The sequence below is a fragment of the Hippopotamus amphibius genome, chromosome X (genome assembly GCF_030028045.1).
Source record: "Hippopotamus amphibius kiboko isolate mHipAmp2 chromosome X, mHipAmp2.hap2, whole genome shotgun sequence".
Taxonomy (NCBI): domain Eukaryota; kingdom Metazoa; phylum Chordata; class Mammalia; order Artiodactyla; family Hippopotamidae; genus Hippopotamus; species Hippopotamus amphibius.
The window spans coordinates 94,287,859-94,312,927 of NC_080203.1; the positions used below are offsets into that span (position 1 = coordinate 94,287,859).

The 25,069-nt window shown below is 42.7% G+C and overlaps 1 protein-coding gene across 3 annotated transcripts in view; it reads right to left on the reverse strand.

Annotated features, from left to right (window-relative positions):
* GLOD5 (glyoxalase domain containing 5) overlaps window positions 1-25,069 on the reverse strand; it is a 39,477-nt gene that overhangs the window by 10,783 nt on the left and 3,625 nt on the right. For all 3 annotated transcript variants that reach the window (XM_057719372.1, XM_057719371.1, XM_057719373.1), the window contains exon 2: window positions 22,940-23,112. In XM_057719372.1, coding sequence (XP_057575355.1) covers window positions 22,940-22,955 — 16 coding nt within the window. In that variant the 5' untranslated portion in view covers window positions 22,956-23,112. The remainder of the gene's footprint in view (window positions 1-22,939; window positions 23,113-25,069) is intronic.

The window sequence follows — 25,069 nt, forward strand, 5'->3', positions numbered from 1 at the left end:
TTAGCCTGGGGCATGGACACCCCTCAGCTTAACAGATTGTAGTGTAGAGCCTCTTGGGTCACTCAGACTGGGATGTGTGCTTCTGGGATCAGACAGCCTAAGATGTGGGCAACTGCGAGATCACATAGAGTGGGTGTGGACAGATGTGGGCACCACAAAGATGGGGGTTTGGGCACTCCTGAAGTCACAGGAGTGGAGTGTGGACAGATGTGAGGTCACTCAGAGGTGTGAACACTCCAAGGGTCACACGTGCTGGAGAATAAACATTCCCAGGGTCACACAGAGAGCGTTTGGGACACTCTGGAAGTTAAATACACTGGAAAATAGACACTCTTGAAATCATGTATGTTGTAGTCTGGACATGCCTTGTGTCGCACAGACTGGGGTATGAGCATCCATGGTGCTCCACAGAGGAGGGAACAGTCCTGGGGTCATAGTGAATGAGGCAGGGACAGTGCTATGGTCACATAGGCCGTGTTGTAGACACCACTACAGCCTCAGTGAAAGGGGTATGGACATTCTCATGGTCAACGAAATGATGAGTCAGCACCCTGGGGCTAGCGACTGAGGCGTGGACACTCCTGCAGTCACACAGAGTAGTTGATGGACACACCTTGGCATAGACTGGGGAGCGACACTGCTGAGGTCACAGGCTGTGGTGTCGGTGGCTCTGGGGACACACACATGGGTATTTGGACTCTAATGGGGGTCACACCTATTGGGGAATGGACATTTGTGGAGTTATACACATTGGAGAGTCAACACTCCTAGGGTCACTCATATGGGGGTTTGAACACTCATGATCATACAGACTGGGGTGTGGACACTGCTAGTGTGACACAGCTTGGGGGGTGGGCATTTCCGGGGTCACACATAATGGTATTTGGACAAACTGTGGTCACACAGATTGGGGTTTGGATGCCCCTGGAGTCACACTCTGGGGTGGGGACACCTCTGGCATCACACACAGTAGTGTGCGTGCTCATGGTGTCACAGAATAGGGAGAGGACCCTGCTGGGGAGCGACTGGGGAGAGAATGATGCTGAAGGTGTGCATTCGGGGACCACCGATGAAGAAGGGAAAGTTCAAATACCAGCTGTTCAAGGAGTTAAACAAGGAGCCTATTATATTGAGGCGGCTCTGATGCCTTGTAGCCAACTTGAGCCAGAGTCAGTGCACTTGTATCCAAGAAATCAAAATTTAAGAACAACCAGTCACAAACAGCCAACTGGGTTTTCCCAAATAAACACCCTCTTCAGCTCTAGCCAATCAAATAATCTCGCTTTGCTTCTATTATGCATCTACCCTATGAAAGCCTTGCCCTGAGCTCCTGTTGTGGAGCACTCCTAACCACTTCTGAGCGCTGCCCAATTCCAATGTTTGCCCAAATAAACTCCTGAAAATTTAAATGTGCCTCAGTTTATCTTTTAACACACGTAAGCCACACACATGACAGGCTCTAGAATGTGTGTTTCACTTTTAATCACCACGTAAGACCCACAGACTGCCTCTTTTTGTCCATATTGGGGATGCCCGAGGAAGGGAAACATCTATAATCTATTGCTTGGAAGGTCTGCAGTGCCTGTGACTTGGGGCTTCTCACACTTATCTTCAGAGTTTATCTTACTGTTTCTTTATCTGTGAAATGGGGATCACTTATTTCCCACCTACTTTGCCAAGACATTTTGAGGATGAAGTGAAATTCTCGGGTTAAACCTCTTTGTAAAATAAAGCACCTGGCCTAAGACTTTTCCTAAAATTCAAAGCAGTGAGCTGGCTGGTTCAGTGGCATGGGGCAAGGATCTGGGAGAGTGGACACTAAGTTTGCAATCACGCATCTAACTGTGTGACCTTGAACAAGTCACTTGCTTGCACCAGCCTGAGATTCCTAGGGATAACACCCGTCTGACAGGGTATCACAGCAACAGTTGGCTGTCCCCAAAAGTCATACTTTACTTTCCCTAATGTTGAGCGGTTGCAAAGTGGCTGCCCTGTCGGGAGCCGTCTGGACAAGCCAATGCTGTGACAAGGTCACCAGGCTCCAAGGAGGACCGCAAGGCGAGAACTCCTTGGAAGGGCATTTAGGAGCAGGAGGATCGCAAGGCGACCGCTCCGCAAGGGCAGGTCCCAGACCATCTCCACCCACTGTACAGTCTGCTCTTTGTTTCTTTGTGATACTGTGCTTACCACCCACTTCCCCTCCCTGTTTCTATGTCCCCAGGAAAGAACCAGGGTTTGACACATTCTTTCTCCGTGTCTGCCCCACCAAGTCCCCTCCCACCACCCCTTCCTGGAGAAGGCGGGCACCTCAGGCTACTAAATGCTGGAGAAAAGGGAGGGGTGGCTCTTTTTGTAATGCTTATGATTGCTGCAGGCATAAGTATAGACAGAGACATTAGGCATAGGTATGGGTGCTAAGGGCTATAGTTTGCTTAGATATAAGATTAAGAAGTTATTTACATATGCTTATCTCAGAGTTACAGGGTTTGGAAGCCGAACCTGATGAAAGAAAGAAACTGGTAGATGCTGAGGGACAATATGCTCTGCCATAAAAGATTTTTTCTGAGATATGTTCACTATATAAACACACAAAGCTCTGACAATAAATGGAGAGATCCTGCATAGCTGACACAGGCCTCCCTGTCTCTTCCTTGCGCCGACACCACTCATCCCTTGGGTACTCCTGGACCCGCCAGAGCTGGACTTCGGCACTGCCCAACCAGAAATTACACTTCCCACCCCTCCTTGCACCAGGATGGGGTCATATGACCAGTCCCGGAACTTGAGCTAAAATGATGTGCGTCCTTAACCAACAGTGGTGTTTTCTCCATTTGCATTTGTCCATGTTTTGGAGGTCTATAGCCCCAGCAGAGAGTGAAGCCACAGTGTACAAGGAGCCCAGGGTCCTCAGCCACCACATGGAAGTCCACCTATCAATCAGAGACGCTCACATTAGTCTGTGATGTGTGTGAAACCATTGACATTATGATGTTGGTTTGTTGCTGCAAGAGAATTAATTTCTGAACACACACACAGTGTTGTGTGTATCAAATCCTCTGTGGAAATGGGCTTTGCAAGCTGAGGAGCCCATGGACAGGGGAGCCTTCTTCCAGGAGGGCCTCCTGACTTCTAGGAGCTGTTTGTCCTTCCTTTACAGCAGGCAGAGGTCTGGCCAGGATGAGGGGCTGGGAGGGCATTTGTATCTCCAAGCTGGACACTGGCTCCACTGCCAGGGGCGGAGGGACCCTGGACATAGGACCCTGTTCTTCAGAGACCCAGAGGTGAGTGAAGCTCTGGTGCTCTGTAGCTTGGCTTGGCTTTAATAATGGGCTTCAGGGTGTGTATAGAGTTGGTAGAATTCAGCCATAACTTTCTATAGATGAATTAAATATAGCTTTGATTTCACTAAATGTCTCCAACAGTGGATTTCTTCTCCTTAGAATGAAGGCACTTTCTGTTGTTGTAACCAAGACCCACCATGCTCCTTTCCCCCAGTGCTGGCCTCATTGTTTCTCCCAGGACAAAGCCCCTGGGGCTAGTGGGGCAGCATCCAGGGTTTCCCAAACCATGCAACCTTCAGGGCTTTTTGATGTTCCTATGACACAGGCCCACACAGTGTGCTGGGACAGTGCTGGTTTAGAGGGTGTTATTTCTACCCAAAAGAAAATGCCTGTTGGAATTCCCTGGCAGTCCAATCGTTAGGGCTCTGTGCTTTCACTGATGAGTGCACAGGTTCAATCTCTGGGAACTGAACCAAGGTCCTGCAAGCCGTGCAGCATGGAAACAAACAAACAAACAAACAAACACAAAAAAGAAAAGAAAATGCCTGCCTTTCCACCAGTTCCAGATATTTAAACCACATAGGCTCTGTAGCTCAGTTTCCTTGCCCATAAAATGGACATGCTAGAACCTAGCCTGACCATCTCAAAGGATAGTTAAGAGATTATGTGAAAAGGGTCTTTCTCAGTAAAGCATTCTTCTCCCTGCAAGTAACAGAAAGCCCTATTAGAGTGCCTTCAAGTGAGAGGGGTTTATTTCCTCCCATTATCAGAAAATTTGAGGTTGGCAGTCACAGGCTCAACGATATTGTAAGCAGGGTCGAATTTTTCCTTCTCTCTTTCATCTTGACCTTCTTTAAGCATGCTGACTTTTGTCTTCATGCTTGTTGCCTTGTGGTCCCAAGATGGCTGCTGCATTTCCAGCCCTCACATCTGTATCCAATGCAGGAAAATGGGATCAGGATAAAGGCTTTCTCTTAGTGAGGCATTGTCCTTTATTTGAGAGGGACAACCTTCCCTATAGATTATCCCTCATATCTCATTGGCCAAAAGGGCATCAAATATCCCCCTTCCCCAATTTATAACTCTCCAAAGGAGGCAAAATAACTATGACTGATTTTGATCAATCATAATCTGTTCCCTTGGTCTGGGGGAGGAGCTTATCCTCTTTAGGGACAGGGGATCTCCATCTACCATCTGAAAAGAGTGGGAATGGGGTCATAGAGAGAGAGGGAATGGGGGTAAGGACAGTAGGGGAGGCAGTGGGAAGCATCTTCCATAGAACCACAGAGTGGGAGGCAAGATGAGTCGAGCTCTAGCCCCAGTTCTGCTTTGGAGTTGCTGTGTGGCTTGAGTTTTGTCCCTTGCCCTCTCTGGGCCTTGGTTTCTCTTCTGTACCAGAAGGAATTGAGTTCCAAGGTTTCAAAGGACACACCATGTGTTGGTGGCCCTGTAGACTTGACCTGGACGTGAGGCTGGGCTGTGGAATTCACTACATGACAGCAAAGGTCCACTGAGTCCTTCAGTGGGGAAGGTCCAGAGGCTACTTGGCTCATCTTTCCTTCTACCTGGCAGGGGCAAGGATCTCTCCTCCTTCTGGGATCAAGGTCATTTTGGTTGTCCTTGAAGAGGTCATTCTGAGTGTGTACACGGGACTCCTGGGGCAGAGCAGGGGCTCACATCTGGGTCCAGTTTTCAGCTTCCAGCTTCAGTTCTGTTACTGATGTCATAGTAGGTGACCTTGAAAGGTCCCTGGCTCTCTCTGTGCCTCAATTTCCCCATTTGTTCAGTGATGAGGTTGGACAAGATGGTCTCTGTTGGACTTTACAGCCCTAAACTGCTGAGGCTGAGTGGGTTCAAGAAAGACAGAAGAAAAAGATAAGGTCTGCATTCCTGGGACCATGGGAGAGCTCCTCCTACAGGAGGGGAGCTGGAGCTGCCTTCAGTGGTAACACCCTGATTGCAGCTGAAGCTTTGATGCTGATGCCCACTCAGAGTCCCTACCCCTGCCTCAGAGTCCTTGGGGAAAGAGCAAATCCTCTGGAGGCCCTTTCAGCCTCCCTCTGTCCACTGTTTCACTGCCACCTGTGAGCAGGGCTCAGTCAAAGCTGTTCTTCCGGTCTTGAGGCTTTGTCTCCATAGCTTCTCTCTCAGTAAAACCGGAACTTTTGTGGATGGCCTGCCCCCTCCTTCCTTTCCTTTCGTCCCTTTTTATTATTTATTAGGTATCTACTGTGTGCCAGCTGGGTGCATTGGTGCCACGTGCTGGGGATACAACAGGGAGCTCCAAGGACCTGCTCCTGTTCTCCTGGAGCTCAGAATCTGCTGGATGAGTCTGCAGCTAAGCATTAATATTCCTCATTAGGAGTGTTCTAAAGAGGGGGGGAGGTGGCAACCAACAGAGCCAAAGGGGGTATACTGGTTTCCTAGGGCTGTTGTAACAAACATGGTGGCTTAAACATCAGAAATTTATTCACTCACAGCTCTGGAGGCCAAAAGTCCAAAATCAAGGTATGGGCAGGGCTGCAATCCCTCCAGAGGCTCTAGGGAAGAATCTATTTATTGCTTCTTTTAGCTTCTGGTGGCTGCCGGCATTCCTTGGCTTGTGGCCCCATCATTCCAATGTCTGCCTCCGTGGTCACAATGCTGCCTCCTCTGTGTGTGCATCTTCTCCTCTTCTGTCTATCTCAAATCTCCCTCAGCCTCCCTCTTATAAGGACACTTGTAGTTACATTTAGAGCCCATCAGATAATCAAGATAATCTCCCTGGCTCCAGATGCTTCACTCAATCGCATCTGCAAGGTCTTTTTTTTTTCCATGTAAATGAACATTCATAGGTTCCAGGAATTAGGAGGTGGATAACTTCATAGGGCTATTAGTTAGCCTTCTGCAGTTGGGGATGCCAGGAAGGAGTCCTTGGGGAGGTGACATCTCAGTTGAAATCTGAAGGATAAGGAGTTAAAGAATTATGAAAAATTTAAATGTAGAGGATGTTATGATGAAAAATTTAGCTGAAGTTCAGCAGTTTTTTACATTTTGCATTTATGGCAGGCAGAATGATGCCCCATCCCCCAAAGATGTCCACGTCCTAATTCCCAGAACCTGTGAATGTGTTATGTTACATGGCAAAAAAGAGAATCAAGGTTTCAGATGGAAATTAAGGTTGCTAGTCAAGTGACCTTAAAATAGGGAGATTACCTTGGATTATCTGGTGGACCCAATGTAATCACAGGGGTCCTTAAAAGTGGAAAAGGGAGGCAGAAGTGATACTTATGATGGGAGAACTCAGCTAAAGTTGTTAGTTTTGAAGATGGAGGAAGAAGGCTAGGAGCTGAGAAATGCAGGGGCCTCTGGAAGCTGGAAAAGGCAAGAAACAGACTTTCCCCTAGAGCATCTAGAAGGGGACGCAGGCCTGCTGACACCTTGATTGGAGCCCAGTGAGACCTGTATCAGTTTCTGACCTCCAGAACTGTAAGATACTAATTTGTGTTGCTTTGAGCCATTAGACTTGTGGTGATTTGTTACAGTAGCAATAGGAAACTCATACAACATCCATTTATTTTTCTTCTGTTAATGTAATTGAAGAGAAATTCAACGCCTTTTACTTCAACTAAGATATATAGTACAAGCCCATTTGTATAAATTGCTTTTATTTCTTTCCTTCTCTTTGACTCTCTGCCCTCACCAATCTTGCCTTCTATCTGTGTACATGTGGAAAAAGAACATGGCAAGAAAAATAGTTATTTCTTGGTAGTGGGATTTAGAGTGATTAAAAAAAAATAGTTTTCATCTTTGTGCTTTTGGTTTGCATTTTTTGTAATGAGCAGGCATTATTATTATTTTTTTAACCAAAACGATAAGGTCATGATTATGTATGTTCATTGACAAAGCCATGACCACCACTGAGCAATCTGCCCATCCCAGGTGAGGGCTCTCCAAAGCAAACCAACATAGCCCAGATCTAGCTTACTCCTTCCTCCTCTTCCCCTGTCTTAGACAAATAGATAAAATTCATCTCTGGCTGTTATGGGCTGAATTATGTCCTCCCCAAATTCGTATGTTGAAGTCCTAGTCCCCAGTAGCTCAGAATGTGACTGTATTTGGAGATAGGGCCTTTAAAGGGGTGATTTAGTTAAAATGAGGTCATTAGGGTGGGCCCTAATCCAATCTGATTTATATCCTTTTAAGAAAGGCAGATTAGGGCATAGATAACACAGAGGAAAGACCATGTGAGGACACAGTGAGTAGGAGGCCATCTGCAAGCCAAGGAGAGAGGCCTCAGGAGAAACCAGCCCTGCCAACACTTAGGTCTTGGACTTTCAGCCTCCAGAACTGTGAGAAAATAAATTTCTGATGTTTAAACCACCCATCTGTGGTATTCTGTTATGGCAGCCTAAGCAGACTAACACACTGGCGTTACCCACTACTTTGCTCCAAAGAAACAACTTCTGTGTGATAATAATTTTAAAATATGTTCAGAGAGAACTGATTTAATTCCTCAAAGATACTTCATTTTCACTGTCTTGTAACCTCCCAACAAACCTGTGAACCTGTGACAGATCAGAATGGTACTTATGACTCCTCATTTGACAGAAGGAAAAACAGGCCCATGGGGGATGCATGACTTGGCCAAAGTCACACAGCCAGAATGCGGATCTCCTGACTCCAGTTCTGAACAAGGCACACAAACACTGAGATCAGGTGGCCAAGAACTCCATCTTCCTGTCTAGGACATAGCCCATCAAATCACAATTTTCTTCTGGAAGAATCATATTTGATTTTGGCCCTGATCTCTAAGATGGCCCCATCCTATTGTTCAGCGAGACTTTTAAAAAAAAATTTATTTTATATTGGAGTATAGCTGATAAACAATGTTGTATTAATTTCAGGTGTACAGCAAAGTGATTCAGTTATACATATACATACACATATATCTATTCTTTTTCAAATTCTTTTCCCATTAGGTTATTACAGAATATCGAGCAGAGTCAGAGAGCCTTTTATAAGTAAAAAAAAAGCGTTGAAAACATTTTTTAAAAATTTGCTAATGTTAATTTTATGGACACAAAATCAAACTGAACCCTTCCTGGCTCTCCCTCATTAACTCAAGGTTATTAAATTTTAATGGATTAAAAAAATTTGTATTAATTAGAATATGGCTCAATTTTCTTTATAACTTTATTTATTTATTTATTTATTTATTTATTTAATTGGCTGTGTTGGGTCTTCGTTGCTGCACACGGGCTTTCTCTAGTTGCAGCGAGTGGGGGCTACTCTTCATTGTGGTGCACGGGCTCCTCATTGCGGTGGCCTCTCTTGTTGCAGAGCACGGGCTCTAGGCATGTGGGCTTCAGTAGTGGTGGCACATGGGCTCAACAGTTGTGGCACACAGGCTTAGTTGCTCCACAGCAGGTGGTATCTTCCTGGGGCAGGGATTGAACCTGTATTCCCTGTATTGGCAGGCGGATTCTTAACGACTGTGCCACCTTTGAAATCCCATGGCTCAATATTAAAATGAGGATCCAGCTGCCAATATTGCCATTAGGGCTTTTTTTGTTTGTTTTGGCCACACCACCTGGCTTGAGGGCTTTTAGTTCCCCAACAAGGGATTGAACCCACACCCTCAGCAACGGAAGTGTGGAGTCCTAACCACTGGACCACCAGGGAATTCCTTAGGGCTTTTATTTAAGTTGAGAAAATATTCACCAATCATACCTGGGCTTCACAGCCAAATGTCTGTGCCATGGTGAGGTTAGGGGGCATGTAGGGCCCTGGGGCATCAAGTGAGGTCTAAGGGGCTGAGGTGGGAGCAGGCCATGCAGAGAAAGCCTCCAGGACCTGCCTGAGAGCCATTGCTCCATGTTGGGTGTGAAGAATGGGGGAGCTAGTGTCAACCTCCTAGCTGGTATTTGGCAAACACTCACCTACATTTCTCCCTGACCCCTTCATGTTTGCAGAGAGCCCTGTTGGCAGGGGGAGGTGTAGATGGAGTCAGGGGTGGCTGCCCCAGTATGTCCCAAACTCAAATGCCTGCAGGGCTCAGCATATTCATGAATGAAGCTGGACAGGCAATGGGCACAGGGGGCATTGGGGACCCCATGCCCGATCTAGAGGGGCAGCCACTACTGAGCTCCCATCCATTGCTGCTGTACAGGTTATCAGAGCTTCCAATATCTTAACAGAATCCAGATACTGCAGTTTAGTAGAGAATCTTTTTTTTTAATTAATTAATTTTTTATTTTTGGCCACGGCGTTTGGAATCTTCCCGGACCAGGGATCAAACCCGTGTCCTGTGCATTGGCAGGTGGACTCCCAACCACTGTGCCACTTGGGAAATCCTAGTAGAGAATCTTTTACTTTTTAATTTTCTTTAAAAAAAAGATTTATTTTATTTTTATTTATTTGGTTGCACTGGGTCTTAATTGCAGCTCACGGCCTCCTTAATTGCGGCATGCAGACATCTTAGTTGTGGCATGCACGCGGGATCTAGTACCCTGACTAAGGATCGAACCCAGGCCCCCGGCATTGGGAGCATGGAGTCTTATCCACTGCGCCACCAGGCAAGTTCCATCTTTTACTTTTTAAAGGTTGTTTGGTCCTAGTTAAATTTTTTTAAAAATCCTTTGCAGCCAGTAGACTAATGGACAAAAGATTTGAACTGGCACATTACAGAAGAGGCTGCCCAAATGCTCAATAACCATGTGGAAGATATTCAACCTCATTATTCATCAGGGAAAAGAAAATTAAAACCACAAAGAGGAACGTCACATCACATCAGATTGGTAAAAAAGAAAAAAAATTATTTTATTTATTTTTTCAGCCACGCCATGCAGCATGTGGATCTTAGTTACCCGACCAGGGATCAAACCTGCGTCCCCGGCAGTAGAAGCTCAAAGTCTTAACCACTGGACCGCCAGGGAAGTCCCTGGTAAAAAAAGCAAAACATTTTAATGTAATTCTTTCTATACTGTTGGTGGGAGTGTAAAATGATGCGACCACTTTGGAAACCATTTAGAATTCTTTAGGAAAGCTTAATGGGATGCATCCTCTATGATCCAGAAATGACACTCCTTGATGCACAGTGGATAAACAAATTGTGGAATATCTACCCAATGGAATACTACAGTGATGAGGATGAACAGATTACAGCTACACGCAACAACGTATATGCATCTCATAGACATGATGTTGAGAAAAAAAAGCAAGACACTAAAAATACATAGTATATCCTGTTCAAAACAGGCAGAACTAAACTCTGTTGTTTAGGTTCACAGATGTGAGTGGTAAAGAAAAAGAAAGCAAGGAAATCATGACTACAAAAGTCAGGGGGATGGTTCTGTCTGTGGAGAGGGGACCATGCACTAGGGAAGTGGCCTACTGAGGGTCTCTGTGGTCCTGGCCATGCTCTATTTCAGGGGCCAGTGAATACAATCCGTGGGCAGTCTTGCCTGCTGCTTGTTTCTGTACAGCCCTGAGCTAAGAACAGTAAAAGTTTTTACTTTTTTAAATTATCAAAAAAGAATTAAAACATTTTTGTGACATGAAAATTATATGAAATTCAAATTTCAGTGTCCATGAATAAAGTTTTCTTGGAACACAGCTACCTTCGTTCATTTACCTACTGTCTATGGCTACTTTCACGACAATGACACAGTTGACTGGTTGTGACAGAGACCATACTGTGTCTCGCAAAACCTAAAATATTTACTATCTGGTCCTTTACAGAAGAAGTTTGCTGATATCTTCCTGCTCTATTTCTTAACCTAACAGGCAATTTTGTTGATGTTTACTTTATACTATAGTGCAGTATAAATCTTATGAAACACATTGTGTGTGTGTGTGTGTGTGTGTGTGTGTGTGTGTGTGTGGTGTCTGGGCCCAAGGCAGGGTTGCCAGGCATCCTATATATACAGGGCATGTCCTGTATTTATTTTGTGCTATGTCCCTGCATTGCCTTTGTCAGGATACCCCAAATCCTGTACTTAGCTCTTTTTTTTCAATGAATTACAAAAACTGGAAAGTTGGACCTATTTTTCTGCCACGGTAATTGGTTCTTAAATCACTAAAATGACAACACTACCAAAAATCGTACCTCCCCAAATAAAGATCTGAAAAATCTCTTATAGTTGCTCCTGCAGGTTTGGGGGAAAGAAGACCGAAAGGGGTGACTGAGAATTAAAAAAACACACTGAAGAAAGGAAAAGACTGTTTTGTGGCCAAAGTCTGAATCACCATTTAGAGATAACTTCAGATCTGTGCAAGTACTTTGAAAGTCAGCCAATCAGGGATAGCCTCACTCCAGGGACTACACTTCTGAGAACTGGCAAATCAGTGACAGGCACAAGCTTCTAAAAGTGGGCAAAAGATCTGAGCAGGCAAATTACAGAAGAGGGTGCCCAAATGTCCAATAAATGCGAAAGACGTTCAACCTCATAATTCACTGGGGAAAAGCAAATTAAAACCACAGTAAGGAACATCACATAATATCAGATTGTTAAAAAAAAAAAAAAGAAAAAAATTTAAGCTAATTTTTTTATACACTGCTGGTGGAAATGTGAAATGATTCAACCACTTCAGAAAAACATTTGGAATTATTTAACAAAGTTTAAAATATATGCATTTCCTGTGATCCAGAAATTCCACTTCTCCAGGCACACTGGAGGAAGAAGGATAAACAAATTGTGAAATACACCCAGTTATCCCTGGGTGACAAACGCCCAGTCCAAAGAGTCAGCCAATGAGAAACCCTCCTGAATGTCAGCCAATCAGAGACAACCCCACACTTCCAGACAACAGCCAATCAGCGACAGCTCGCTCCCGCCGCCTGTTCTGAAAGTCGAAGGTTGACAGCAGCCTTACTCCAGCCAGCACAAGAACGTGCTGCAAGTCCGTCGGTGCCTCCACATTCCTGCTTCTCTACGTCTGCCTAAACACCCGGCTCCGCCGAACCTTCTCAAAACCCTGGCTTCATTCTGGAAATCTGCGCCTTACAATTTGCAGCTCGCCCTCACAGGTAAACGTGAAGTTCGCCTTATTTGCAGCAGTTATCGAGTACAATTTATTGTTAGTTTGCAAGTTCACAGCCCTTCCAGGGGCTCACAGTTGATTATGCATTCCGACGTGTAGCAGACGCGCTGTGAGATGATCAAATCCAATCTTTACAATTCTTGTTGTGGTTGCTATTATCAACTTTGTGTGTGTGTGTGTGTATGTGTGTGTGTGTATTTAAACCCCCAAACACTAAAACCCAGCTGTAAATTTTGTGGTGAATTTACTAAACATTAGACGTATTTTTTAAAAAGAGGAAAAAGTCCTTTTGAAATTCTTTGAGCTGAATCGAATTGTTCATTCAGTATCAAAAATGACAGTTATGAACCAACATAGCGCCGCTAAGTACGAGATGTATAATTTCCCCAACTAGTATCAAAGAAACTGATCAAATAATAATCCTTTAATTAAGGGATCCAGATGAAGAATATAAATTAATCACAGCAGAAGTTGTCATGGCCGTTCACCTATATCGTTATTAAATTTTCAGCTCAAATCACTGCTTGAATGTACGGCTACCAGAAATATCTTCTGACTCCGAAGCTACAAGCTAATTTTCAAGTGCTGGGGTGAAATCCACTGCAATAATAAAAAATGTAATAGCTCCATTTACTATTACAGATATTATGAAAGATCTAAATACCTCACCTTTTTTTTTTTTTTTTTTTGGTATAACAGTGAATGCAAGTAATCACAATGAAGAGGAAAAAAAATCCCTTTGCTTATGCAATGTTTTTCTCATGAAAAAGTCTTGCTAATTAGGCTATTTCTAGTAAAATCCCTTCCAGCTGAGAATTCAGAAGCAATAGAAAATTTTTTCAGCCGTTCTCTTATTGAATTAGGAGTTAATGAGAAAAATTGTACTGCTTTTGGTGCTGGAGACTTTCCATTTTATTGATATTTCCCGAGAACTATTTGGTTTCATTGATTTTCTGTTTTCAATTGTATTGATTTCTGTTCTTATCTTTATTATTTTCTTTCTTCAGGCATACATTTTATAGTTTCTTAAGTTGGAAATTTAGGTAATTGATTTGAGACCTTCTTTACTTTTATAAACATGTCAATGCTGTTAATTTCCTTCTCATCACTACTTTAGCTGCATCCCACAAATTTTGATTTGTTCTATTTTCATTTTTATTCAATTCACAATAGTTTCTAATTTCCCTTCCAATTTCCTCTTTGACTCATGGGTTATTTAGAAATGTGTTGTTTAATTTCCAAATACTGGCGGATTTTCCATATATATTTCTGTTATTGGTTTCTAGTTTAATTTCATTATGGTTAGAGAACATGCTTTCTGGGTTTTAATTCTTCTAAATTTGTTAGCTTGTTTCATGGCACAGAATATGGTCTATTTGGTGAATTTGAGAAGAATTTGTATTCTTCATGTTCATTATTGGTTGGAGTACTCTATAAATATCAGTTAAGTCAAATTGTTTGATAATGTTCAAGTCTTCCATATCTTGCTTGACTTTCTGTCTACTTATTCTCTTTATTACTAGAAGAGTAATATTGATGTCTATTGATGTCACCAATTATAATTGTGAATTTGCCTGTTTCTCCTTGCATTTCTATCAGTTTTTGCTTCATGTATTTTGAAGATTTGTTAAATGAATATACATTTAAGATTGTTATATCTTCTTGATGAATTGACTATTTTATTATTATGTAATGTCCCTCTTTATTCCTGATAATTTTCCTTGTTCTGATATTTACTTCCCTGATATTAATATAACGTTTCCATCTTTTTTCCATCCTTTTACTTTTCACCTGTCTGTATCTTTATATTTAAAGCAGTTTATTGTAGAAAGTGCACAGTTGGATCTTGTTTTTAAAATATGTATATATAATCAGAGAACTTCTGTCTTTGAATTGACGAGTTTAGACCATAGGGGTCACAAACTATGGCCTGTGAGCTGACTGGCTGTTTTTGTAAATAATGTTTTATTGGAACACAGAAAACACCCATCCATTTACTATTTTTTTAAAGGTTGTTTGTTTATTTATTTATTTATTTTTGGCTGCATTGGGTCTTTGTTCCTGTGCATGGGCTTTCTCTAGTTGTGGTGAGCGGGGGCTTCTCACTGCAGTGGATTCTCTTGTTTCGGAGCACAGGCTCCAGGCGTTCAGGTTTCAGCAGTAGTGGCACGGGGGTTCAGTAGTTATGGCTTGCAGGCTCAAGTGCTGGCTCAGCAGTTGTGGTGCACAGGCTTAGTTGCTCCTGGGCATGTGGGATCATCCCAGACCAGGGATCGAACCTGTGTCCCCTGCATTGGGAGGCAGATTCTTAATCACTGTGTCACCAGGGAAGTACCCCCATGCATTTACTATTGACTATGGCTGCTTTTGCACTACAGCAGCAGAGTTAAGTAGGTGTGAGAGAGACTGGCCTGTAAGCCTAAAGTATTTACTATCTGGTCCTTTAAACAAAAGTTTGCTGACCCTGGTTTAGACAATTTTCGCTTAATATGGTTGGATTTAGGGCTACCATTCTATTATTTGCTTTCTGTTTCCTCTCTCTCTTTTGTTCTTATGTTTCTCTTTCTTGTTTTCTTTTGGATTGTTTGAATACTTTTTAGTATTCCATTTAAATTTTGTCTATTGAAGTTTTGGCTATATCTCTTTGTAATAATTTTTAGTGGTTGCTCTAGGGATTACAATACACATACCTAACTTTTCACAGTCTTTTTAGTGTTGATATTTTACCACTTCAAGTAAAATGTAGAAGTCTTGCAACCATATAGCTCCGTTTACCCTACCCCTTCTCTTATACTGTCTTATGTATTACATCTATATACTCTGAAAACATCAACAGACAATAACATTTTTGTTTAGGACAGTCATTCATATTTTAAAGAATTTATGAGGAGAAAAATAGTCTTCTACATTTACCCAGATATTTACCATTTCTGTTGCTGTTCCTTCATTCCTGAAGTTCCAAGTTTCCCTCTGTTATTTTTCTTTATCATTTCTTGTAGAACAGATCTGCTGTTGACAAATTCTCTTAATTTTCTGTCATCTGAGAATGTCTTTATTTTGTTCTCATTTCTGAATGTCATTTTCGTTGATTGGAATTCTGGGTTGCCTTACTTTCAGTACTTTAAAGATGTTGTTCCATTGTCTTTTTTTAAAAAAAATAATTAAGTAATTTATTTATTGGCTGCGTTGGATCTTCGTTGCTGCGTGCGGGCTTTCTCTAGTTGCAGGGAGTGGGGGGCTACTCTTCGTTGGGGTGTGCAGGCTTCTCATTGCAGTGGCTTCTCTTGTTGCAGAGCACGGGCTCTAGATGTGCGGGTTTTGGTAGTTGTGGCTCGCAGGCTCTAGAGCGCAGGCTTAATTGTGGCGTGGCATGTGGGATCTTCCCGGACCAGGGGTCGAACCCGTGTCCCCTGCATTGGCAGGCGGATTCTTAACCACTGCGCTACCATCGGGAAGTCCCCGATGTTGTTCTACTGTCTTTTGGCCACTATATTTCTCATACATGTGAGAATTTGGGCTTTGGGGGGATGTGGGTTCAGAGTTTAAGGTTTCTGAACTTTGTGGAAGTCTTCGTCAAATATATGAGACCTCATAAGTCTTATGGATCTAAATCCCATCACGTGAAATCTTTGAGCCATTTGGCAGATGTTACCAAGTGTGAGGTCTTTGATGTTTGTGTGGGTCTCAGTTACAAGAATGAGGTCTTGTATTTATTTCTGGTATTTCCAGAGCCTGGGGTTTCTAAGGTATTTTTGTGAGTGTGTCATGCCATGGTGTGACGCCTTTAAGGTGTTTCAGGGTCTGTGTCCTGACGTGTGAGGTCTCTGAGCTGTTTGGGGTCTGTGTCCAGGGTGCGACTCCCCAGAGCTGTTTCAGCCTTTGTGTTCCAGGGTGTGAGGTGTCCAGGCTCTTCAGATTCTAAGCTCAAGGTGATATCCGTGAACAATTTGGGATGTGAAATTTCTTTCCCTTTCAGAGATGTCAGTCCCAGGGTGCGGTGTCTCTGTCCTATTAGTGATTACTTTCTTTTGTAAAAAAATTATTTTATTATAGTTTATTTACAATGTTGTGTTAAATTCTGCTGTACAGCAAAGTGATTCAGTTGTATTCTTTTCACATTCTTTTCCATTATGGTTTATTAGGATACTGAATATAGTTCCCTGTGCTATACAATTGGAGGACATTGTTGTTTATCCATTCTATATATACTAGTTTGCCTCTGCTAATCCCAAACTCCCAACCCATACCTCCCCACAAGTCTGTTCTCTATGTCTGTGAGTCTGTTTCTATTTTGTAGATAAGTTCACTTGTGTCATATTTTAGATTCCACATAGAAGTGATATATGGTATTTGTCTTTCTCTTTCTGACTTACTTCACTTAGTATGATAATCTCTAGGTCCATCTGTGTTGCTGCAAATGGCATTATTTCATTCTTTTTTATGGCTGAGTAATATCCCATTTTGTGTGTGTGTGTGTGTATATATATATATATACACACCACATCTTCTTTATCCATTCATCTGTCGATGGACATTTCTTGGCTATTGTAAACAATGCTGCTGTAAGCATAGGGGTGCATGTATCTTTTTTTTAAAATAAATGTATTTATTTATTGGCTATGTTGGGTCTTCATTGCTGCATGTGGGCTTTCTCTAGTTGCGATGAGCAGGGGCTACTCTTCGTTGTGGTGCGCTGGCTTTTCGTTGCAGGGGCTTCTCTTGTTGCAGAACACCAGCTCTAGGCGCATGGGCTTCAGGAGTTGTGGCTCGTGGGCTCTAGAGCACAGGCTCAGTAGTTGTGGTACGTGGGCTTAATTGCTCCACGGCACGTGGAATCTACACAGACCAGGGAGCGAACTCGTGTCCTCTGCATTGGCAGGCAGATTCTTAACCACTGTGCCAGCAGGGAAGTCCGCATGTATATTTTTTTTGTTTTAAATAAATTTATTTATTTATTGGCTGTGTTGGGTCTTTGTTTCTGCACACCGGCTTTCTCTAGTTGTGGTGAGTGGGGGCTACTCTTCATTGTGGTGCATGGGCTCCTCATTGTGGTGGCTTCTCTTGTTGCAGAGCATAGGCTCTAGATGCATGGGCTTCAGTAGTTGTGGCACATGGGCTCGATAGTTGTGGTTCACGGGCTCTAGAGCACAGGCTCAATAGTTGTGGTGCACTGGCTTAGTTGCTCCGTGGCATGTGGGATCTTCCCAGACTGGGGATCGAACCTGTGTCCCCTGCATTGGCAGGCGGATTCTTAACCACTGCGCCACTAGGGAAGTCTGCATGTATCGTTTTGAATTAGAGTTTTATCAGGATATATGCCCAGGAATGGGATTGTTGGATCATATGGCAACTCTACTTTTAATTTTTGGAGGAATCTCCATACTGTTTTCCATAGTGGCTGCACCAATTTACATTCCCACTAACAGTGTAGGAGGACAGGGATTACTTTCTTGATTGTGATGTCCCTGTCCTATTTGGGGTCAGTTTCCAAAATTATTTATGGGAATGTGTCATGAGGTAGGACATCTCTGTTCTCTTGGTGGGTTTCTTTCCCAGAGTGTGCGAGCTCAGAAATGTTTTAGAGGCCTATGTCTAGTATATAAAGTCTATCAGGTTCTCAGTACCTGTGTCTGGAGATCTGTGAGTGGTTTGGGATTCTTGCTCTTAGTGTGCAAATTGTCCAAGCTCATGTGCGTCCTGAGTTCCATGATGTCAGGTTTTTGAGTAATTTGGGTTTTGTTTCCGGGCATGAGGCTTCTGATCTTTTTGGTGGTTTCAGTTGCAGAGAGTGATGTGTCTGATGTATTAGGGTCTGTGTCCAGACAGTGAGGTCACTGAGTTGTATCAGTGTCCCTTTTCCCAGATGTGTCTATGTTTTTTGAGTGTCTAAGTTCTCTCTCTCTGTTTTTCTTTTTTTTTTTTTGGGGGGGGGTTGCATTGGGTCTTCATTGCAGTACGCGGGCTTCTCAGTGCACTGGCTTCTCTTGTTGTGGAGCACAGGCTTTAGGCATGTGGGCTTAGTAGTTGTGGTGCATGGGCTGAGTTGCTCCAAGGCATGTGGGATATTTCCTGACCAGGTATCAAATCCATGTTCCCTGCATTGGCAGATGGATTATTTTTTCTTTTTTTTTTTTCTTTTCTTTTTATTTTGTATTGGGGTGTAGGTGATGTATAATGTTGTGGGGTTTTTCAAGGGGGGAGTTGGCGGTTTTCAACAACGTGTCTCACTGATACATAGACATATATGTGTTCTTTTTGGGGTCCTTCTCATATAGCTTATTACAGTGTTTTGAGTAGGGTTCCTTGTGCTATACAGTGGGTCCTTGTTGATTATTATATAAAGGCTAGTGTGTATATGTGAATCTCAGCCAGCTCATTTCTGCCTGCCCGCCTCCTTTCCCCTTTGGTAACCAGAAGTTTCTTTTCCAAGTCTGTGAGGCTGTTTCTGTTTGGTGAAGAAGTTCATTTGTTTGCATTTTTCGATTCTACCTGTAAGTGATATCATAGAAGACTTGTCTTTCCCTGTCTCACTTCCTTCACTTAGTAGGATCATCCCTCCTTTTTTCCTTTTGGCTGGAAATGGCATTCTTTCCTCCTGCTTATGGCTGAGTAATATTCTCTTGTGCACATGGACCATGTCCTCTTTACCCGTTCATCTGTCCTTATACGCTGAGGTTGTTGGATGCCTTGGCTATTGTACATAGTGCCGCCAGGATCACTGTAGTGCAGGCGTCTTTTAAAATTTTATTTTTCTCCTGATCTGTGCTCTGCTTGGGTTGGCTGGGTCACATGCTACCTGTGTGTTTAGTGTTTTAATGAACCTCCATACTGTTCTGCATACTGCATTTCCCAATGTACACCACCCCCACTCCACCCCCAGGGTAGGAGGGTTCCCTTTACTCTTCTCCACACCCTCTGCAGCTTTTATTGTGGGTTTTTTGATGACAGCCATTCTGACCTGTGTGAGGTGATACCTTGCTGTAGTTTTGATTTGCATTTCTCTACTACTTAGCGACGTGGACCTCTCTTCGTGTGGTTTTCTTGTCAACAGGGTGAGTACAACTTACCTCTCAAAATTCGCAGACGGATTCTTAATCACTGAACCACCAGGGAAGTTCCAGGTGTCTGAGTTCTTAAGTACAAAGTCTCATAGACTATTTGAGGTTTGTTTCTAGGGCCTGAAATCTTTGATCTATTTCTTTATTTAACTTGTGTGCCAAGTTGTAAGGTCTCTGAAATTTTCCAGGTCTGCATCCAAGGTATGAGGCCTTTATGTTGTTGTGAATTTTGTGTCTCAGGGTTTTAGGGTATCTGAGATATTTAGGGGACTTTGTTAGGGGGTATTAAGTCTCTGTACTGTTTTGGAATCTTTCTTCGATGGTGCGGGGTCTCTGAGTGTTTGGATGTCTGTGTTCCTGAGTATGAAGTCTCATTAACTGTTTAGAGATCTGTTTCCAGTCTCAGGTCACTGTACTATTTTTGATTCTGTGTCTTGTCCCAGGGTGTGAGGTTCCTGAGTTGTTTGGGAACTTACACGCAGGATGTCACCTTTCTGAGCTATTTGGGGCCAGTATCATAGGGAGCAGGATCACTGAAGTGATTATGGTTTGGGGCATGAGGTTTGTGTCACAGCTCTCTGAGCTGTTTGGGTGTGAGATCTCAGAATACTTTGCAGGGCCATGCTCATCTTATGTCTTGGAGCATTTTTTCCCCACCTCCTTTCCCATTTGCTCGCCATTAACAGTGTGTCCTTTAGACCAGGGGTCCCCAACCCCCAGGCCGTGGACCAGTACCAGTCAGCTGCCTGTTAGGAACCGAGCCGCACAGCAGGATATGAGCGGCAGGTGAAGCTTCATCTACTGCTCCCCATCGCTCTCATTACCGCCTGAACCATCCCTCCCTGACCGTGCAAAAATTGTCTTCCACGAAACTGGTCCCTGGTGCCAAAAAGGTTGAGGACTACTGCCTTAGACAGTCCCTCCTGCAGATATATGTGTGGCACCCTCATTCTGTTTGTGTCCAGGCCTCTGCATTGTTTTGTGGTCTATGTCAAGAGCGTGAGGTCTTTGTCCAGATTTTTAATGTAAATCTCAGGTGGTGAGGTCTCAGCTGTTTTGGGGTCTGTGTTCGTGGTATGAGGTATGTGAGCTATTTGGGGTTCATGCCCCAGTGTGCAGGTTTCCTGAGGTGTTTTGGTGTCCACGGGAGTGAAGTCTCTGAGATGTTTGTAGGAGTCTGTGACTGCAGGATGAGATCTATGAACTAACTGGTCATCTATGCCTCATCATGTGAGTTCTCCAAGCTCTTTGGTGCTCTGTGTCCAATGATGTGACATCCCTGAGCTATATGGGATATGTTTCCAGTGTTGGGGTCTTATTCGGTCTCACATCCAGCCCATACTCCATGGTATAGAATGAATCACCCTTCCCAGCCAGTTGTGTGCTCCTCCCATTCTTGTGCACACAGACCTGTGCATGTGTATTTCCTTAGAATGTTGCAGAAAAAAACTGATCCCACGAGAAACCAAGCACAACACTTGGAGAGTTGGAGAACTCAGGTTAATTGCACCGGCGGACCCAGATGAGCTAATGCTCCAAAATTCTGGGGCCCCATTTCAGGGGAGTCGTCTCCTTATATAGGTTAAAACATACAGCTATAATTGGTACAAACTGATTGGCTACAAATTACTACAGGTCATGGGCAGCTACAGAGCACAGGAGTTGCCAGGGATTACACACATGGTAGGGGGTCCTAACAGGAACTTGTAGGAGCCGGACATTCCATTCCTATCAGGACTAAGGTCCCAATTTGCATTCTCATATTGGTTGCAGGTTGAAGTTAATGGTCACTTAACAAGTCTATGTGCAAAGGGTCTCAAACAAAGGCTTGGGGTGGGTGCCTGAGAGCGAGACAGTCTTCCCTTATCTGATCACTCTTAGTAATTCATATTATTGTTTAACAGAGAGTGGCGAGCAGGTCTTTGCAAGATAGAGGAGAGTAAGCAATTACAAGTATGGAAGTTTCAATTTCCTCATCATTCCCCCCTCTTGACGCCCTTTAAAGTTCTTACAAGGCGTCAACTTCTTGGTCATCCAGGCCCAGGGGCTGGTAACCTCTCAGGGCTAGGAGGTGTGCGGTGCTCCCCCTACCCAAGGTGGCTTCAGCTAGGCTGGAAATTATCCTCATGAATAAGGGAAAGAGGCAAGGTAAGAGGAGGCAGGTCCCAAGGAGGAGTAGAACTATTTCCACAAGAGTTTTGAATCCTCCTAAGTAAGAGAACCATCCCCCAAATAGCTCTGATATTCCATCCCTTCCAAGTCTGGATTGGGGCATGAGCTATTTTAGTCATCTTGTTGGTTATTATTATTTTCTATAACCTTGCCCTTATCATTATCTGTAGACAACAGTTACTGAGACTGAACTTCCCATAGATGCCCCCTCTGCAGCCAGTAAGTAATCTAGGGCCAGATGATTCTGATAAATAGCATTACGCATCTTGGTTTGTTGTTTTATCAATAAATTAAGAGCCTTGGCCATTTCATTAGTAATGATTTCAACTACCGCCTGAAGCCGAATAATTCTGTTAAGCATGTAAATTGGGGTTCGGAAGCCCCAGGACCCATCTTCTGCCCAAGCCGATGTCACCATGTAGGGATTTAGTGCTTTTCTGGATATGAAGAGATGCAAGGGTTGGGCTCATAAAATCAGCTCCTGAAAATATCTAACTATCTAAAGACCTGTTCCACCCATCCTCCAGAGCAAAGTGCCTCATTTCTGGTCTCCACTCTGAATTCCCTTCAGGGGATGTGGAAGGTCAGTAGCTGCAGCAGCACAAGGTGATTTAGTCCTTGTACAGGCAGATGGCAAGTTCCAATTTGTAGTTGACAGGGGCCCCTCATGGTCATAAATTCGACCATGTTTTGGGAGGCATTGTATGACCATTTTGTCCCACGGTGCTAGGAAAGCTCATTCCTAGGTCTGATGAAGATCTCGCCGATAGGCTACTCAATGTGCCAGTACTGGGCTAGGTCTGTGTAACAAAAGCCAAAGCTCTCTGGACCACCTGTATTCCTAATCTGTTATGGTCCAGGAAAAATTCCCTCTTGTTGCATCTTCCCATATCCAGAGTTACACTATTACAATCATTGATCACATACAGAACTATATATTTGATCAACTGCTTCATGTAGCCTAGTCATCATTATTTTTGTTGGTGGTCAGTCACACATTTGGTAATACGAGAAGCAATAATGTTGAAAAGCAGGCAAAATACAAATAATATAGCTAGTAGCATCAATAGAGTTACTTCCCACGCCAAACCAGTTTTGAAGAGGTCAAGACTTCACAGTGGGTTGCAGAAATCTGAACAGATATTAGTAATTGGCCAGGCAAGGGGATCCCTGAACAGGACTATAATTTTTTTTCTTTTTTTTAGAGCAAACTTCCTAAGGGCCATCCAAATAGAGCCTTGGAGGGGAGAAACCCACCAAGGCAACCCAAAAGTACTAGTCATAGGTAATTGGCCGCAAACCCAACAATCGGATTGATTTTCAAAATTAGCATAGGATTGTGCCCATGATAGAAAAACATTTGAAAGGTCCAAGAAGTCAAGAAAATATTATAAATGTTCATACGAGTCAGGTCCAGCATCTTGGGCTAGCTGTCTACTTCTGATGTCGGCTTCTTCTCATCCTAGTGTGAGTGTAGTTTCTCCTTTGATAAGTGTCCTTCCGTCTAGGTTGCAGGTTGTCCTTTAAATTACGTCCTTTTAGGATCCATAATCCCCAGGTTGCAGGTTGTGGGGCATCTGGTTTTCATCCAAAGATAGATTACTGAGATAAGCTTCAGAAACAAACTTAGAGTGTCCTTTTAAAAACTTAGTTGGATTTTATATTACTATAGTGCAATAGCAAGGAACTTTCCAGGGAGTGAATCTTAGTAAACACAGACCTCCATCAGCAAAACTGGCACTTAATATTTATTGAAACATAATCTTCTCTCTAAAATTACCCTCATTTTTACCTAATATAACCAGATTAAGGCTAATTTGTTTGCAAAATAAGTCTGGTCTCAAAAGAAACTTGGCCTGATAATTTATGTAACTATAATTGATCTTATAGGCTTTTTGCTTTGCTGAATCTTTTATAAGGAGTCTCAGACTGGACTTCTAAAAGACCTCTCAGTTCTAGGAAGGCCACGCCAAGGGCTTATCACAGATTTTTGCCTAACAGATGTAGGTGAATTCCTCCCTTTTCAGGTTTCCCAAAATACCTTGCGTCTTCTATACCTGTTAGTGAGGTAGCCTTCCTAATTTATCTGATAAAGCTGCTGAGAACCTAAGAGTTTCCAATGTCTGGAGGGAATAGATAGAGAGAAAAGATAAATGTTTCAATCCTGCTTATAAAGGTATAATTTACCAAATTACTGTAAGCCATAATTACTTTGAAGGGAAGGTTTCTTACACCTGGAAAACACAGATTTAAACCGGTAATTTTTAGATAGAAACCATAAAACTTATAACCATATTCACCAGTTTTCTCAGTCCTTTTGTAACATTCTTTTTGTTAACAGCTTACGAAGCCATCAGGTTTCTCTTTAGGATTCTTCAAATTTTTTTTTAACCCCTTTCAGCATTATGGTCTGAAAGTCAGAAACTTGTATTTATCCAAAAATCCTTTTTATAAATCTTCTTGAAGAGGAAGCACTTTCCAAAGGCATCAGAATAAAACCAGAATCGTCCTAAGACATAAGGCTTAAGAAGGCGCGTTTAAAATCTGATTGCAAGGTCAATCAATTTGGTTATTGTTGTGTCATACAACATTTTAAGATAATAACTAGAATTATAACCGATAACATTATACCAAGACATATCAGAATTTTGGGAACTCCATATAATTCTTAGAATATCTATATTAATAGATTAAAATCTAACATTTATTACTTCTTACGTAATTTAATGTATCAAATGAACCTAGTTTATATCTCTCTTTGGGATGTTTCAGGGGCCCTTTGAAGCATCTCAAAGTTAGCTATAGGTGAAAAGGATTTCATCAGAATTTGTTTTAGGAAGTTTTGTCCAAAATACCCAAAAAGGGTTTAGAACACTCTGTCAGATAGGCTCACAGGTAACTGAAACAATAGTTAGTCACTTAGCCAAAGTAACAAGAACAGATCACTTAAAAGGTAAGGAAACCTAAAATCTTTTATCAAAAGGCAGTTCAAGGGGCTTCCTAGGTGGCGCAATGGTTAAGAATCCGCCTGCCAATGCAGAGGTTCGATCCCAGCTTCCCAGCTCCAGGAAGATCCCATTTAAAAAAAACAAAAAAAAAAGGCAGTTCAACATTTAAAGAAAACTTGTCCTCTTAACAGAGAAAAGCCAAATTCAAGTTTTGCACCAGCTTATTTTCCAAATTAATTTATTCAACTAAATTTATCTAAACAGTCAATCCTGATCATGCACAAAACTTTTTTCTCGGGGTCCACTTTCCACAAACCTTATCATTTTCTGTATCATTACTTTATCTCCCATTCAGTCACCTGTAAGTCAGACCTACTTTCTTTTCTCTTAATAAAATGGAACTCCATTCCTCAGGTCTTCTTTACTGAAAATATACATCTTACTTTCCTTAAGCAACCATGAACTCTCTTGTGACAGCATTCTGTAGATTGGTGAACATAAATACCAGTGATATTTTCTAAAAACATTTGCTTTCTTCCCAAAACGTGGCACCAAGCATATTTATCAATAGTCCTAAATATCTTTT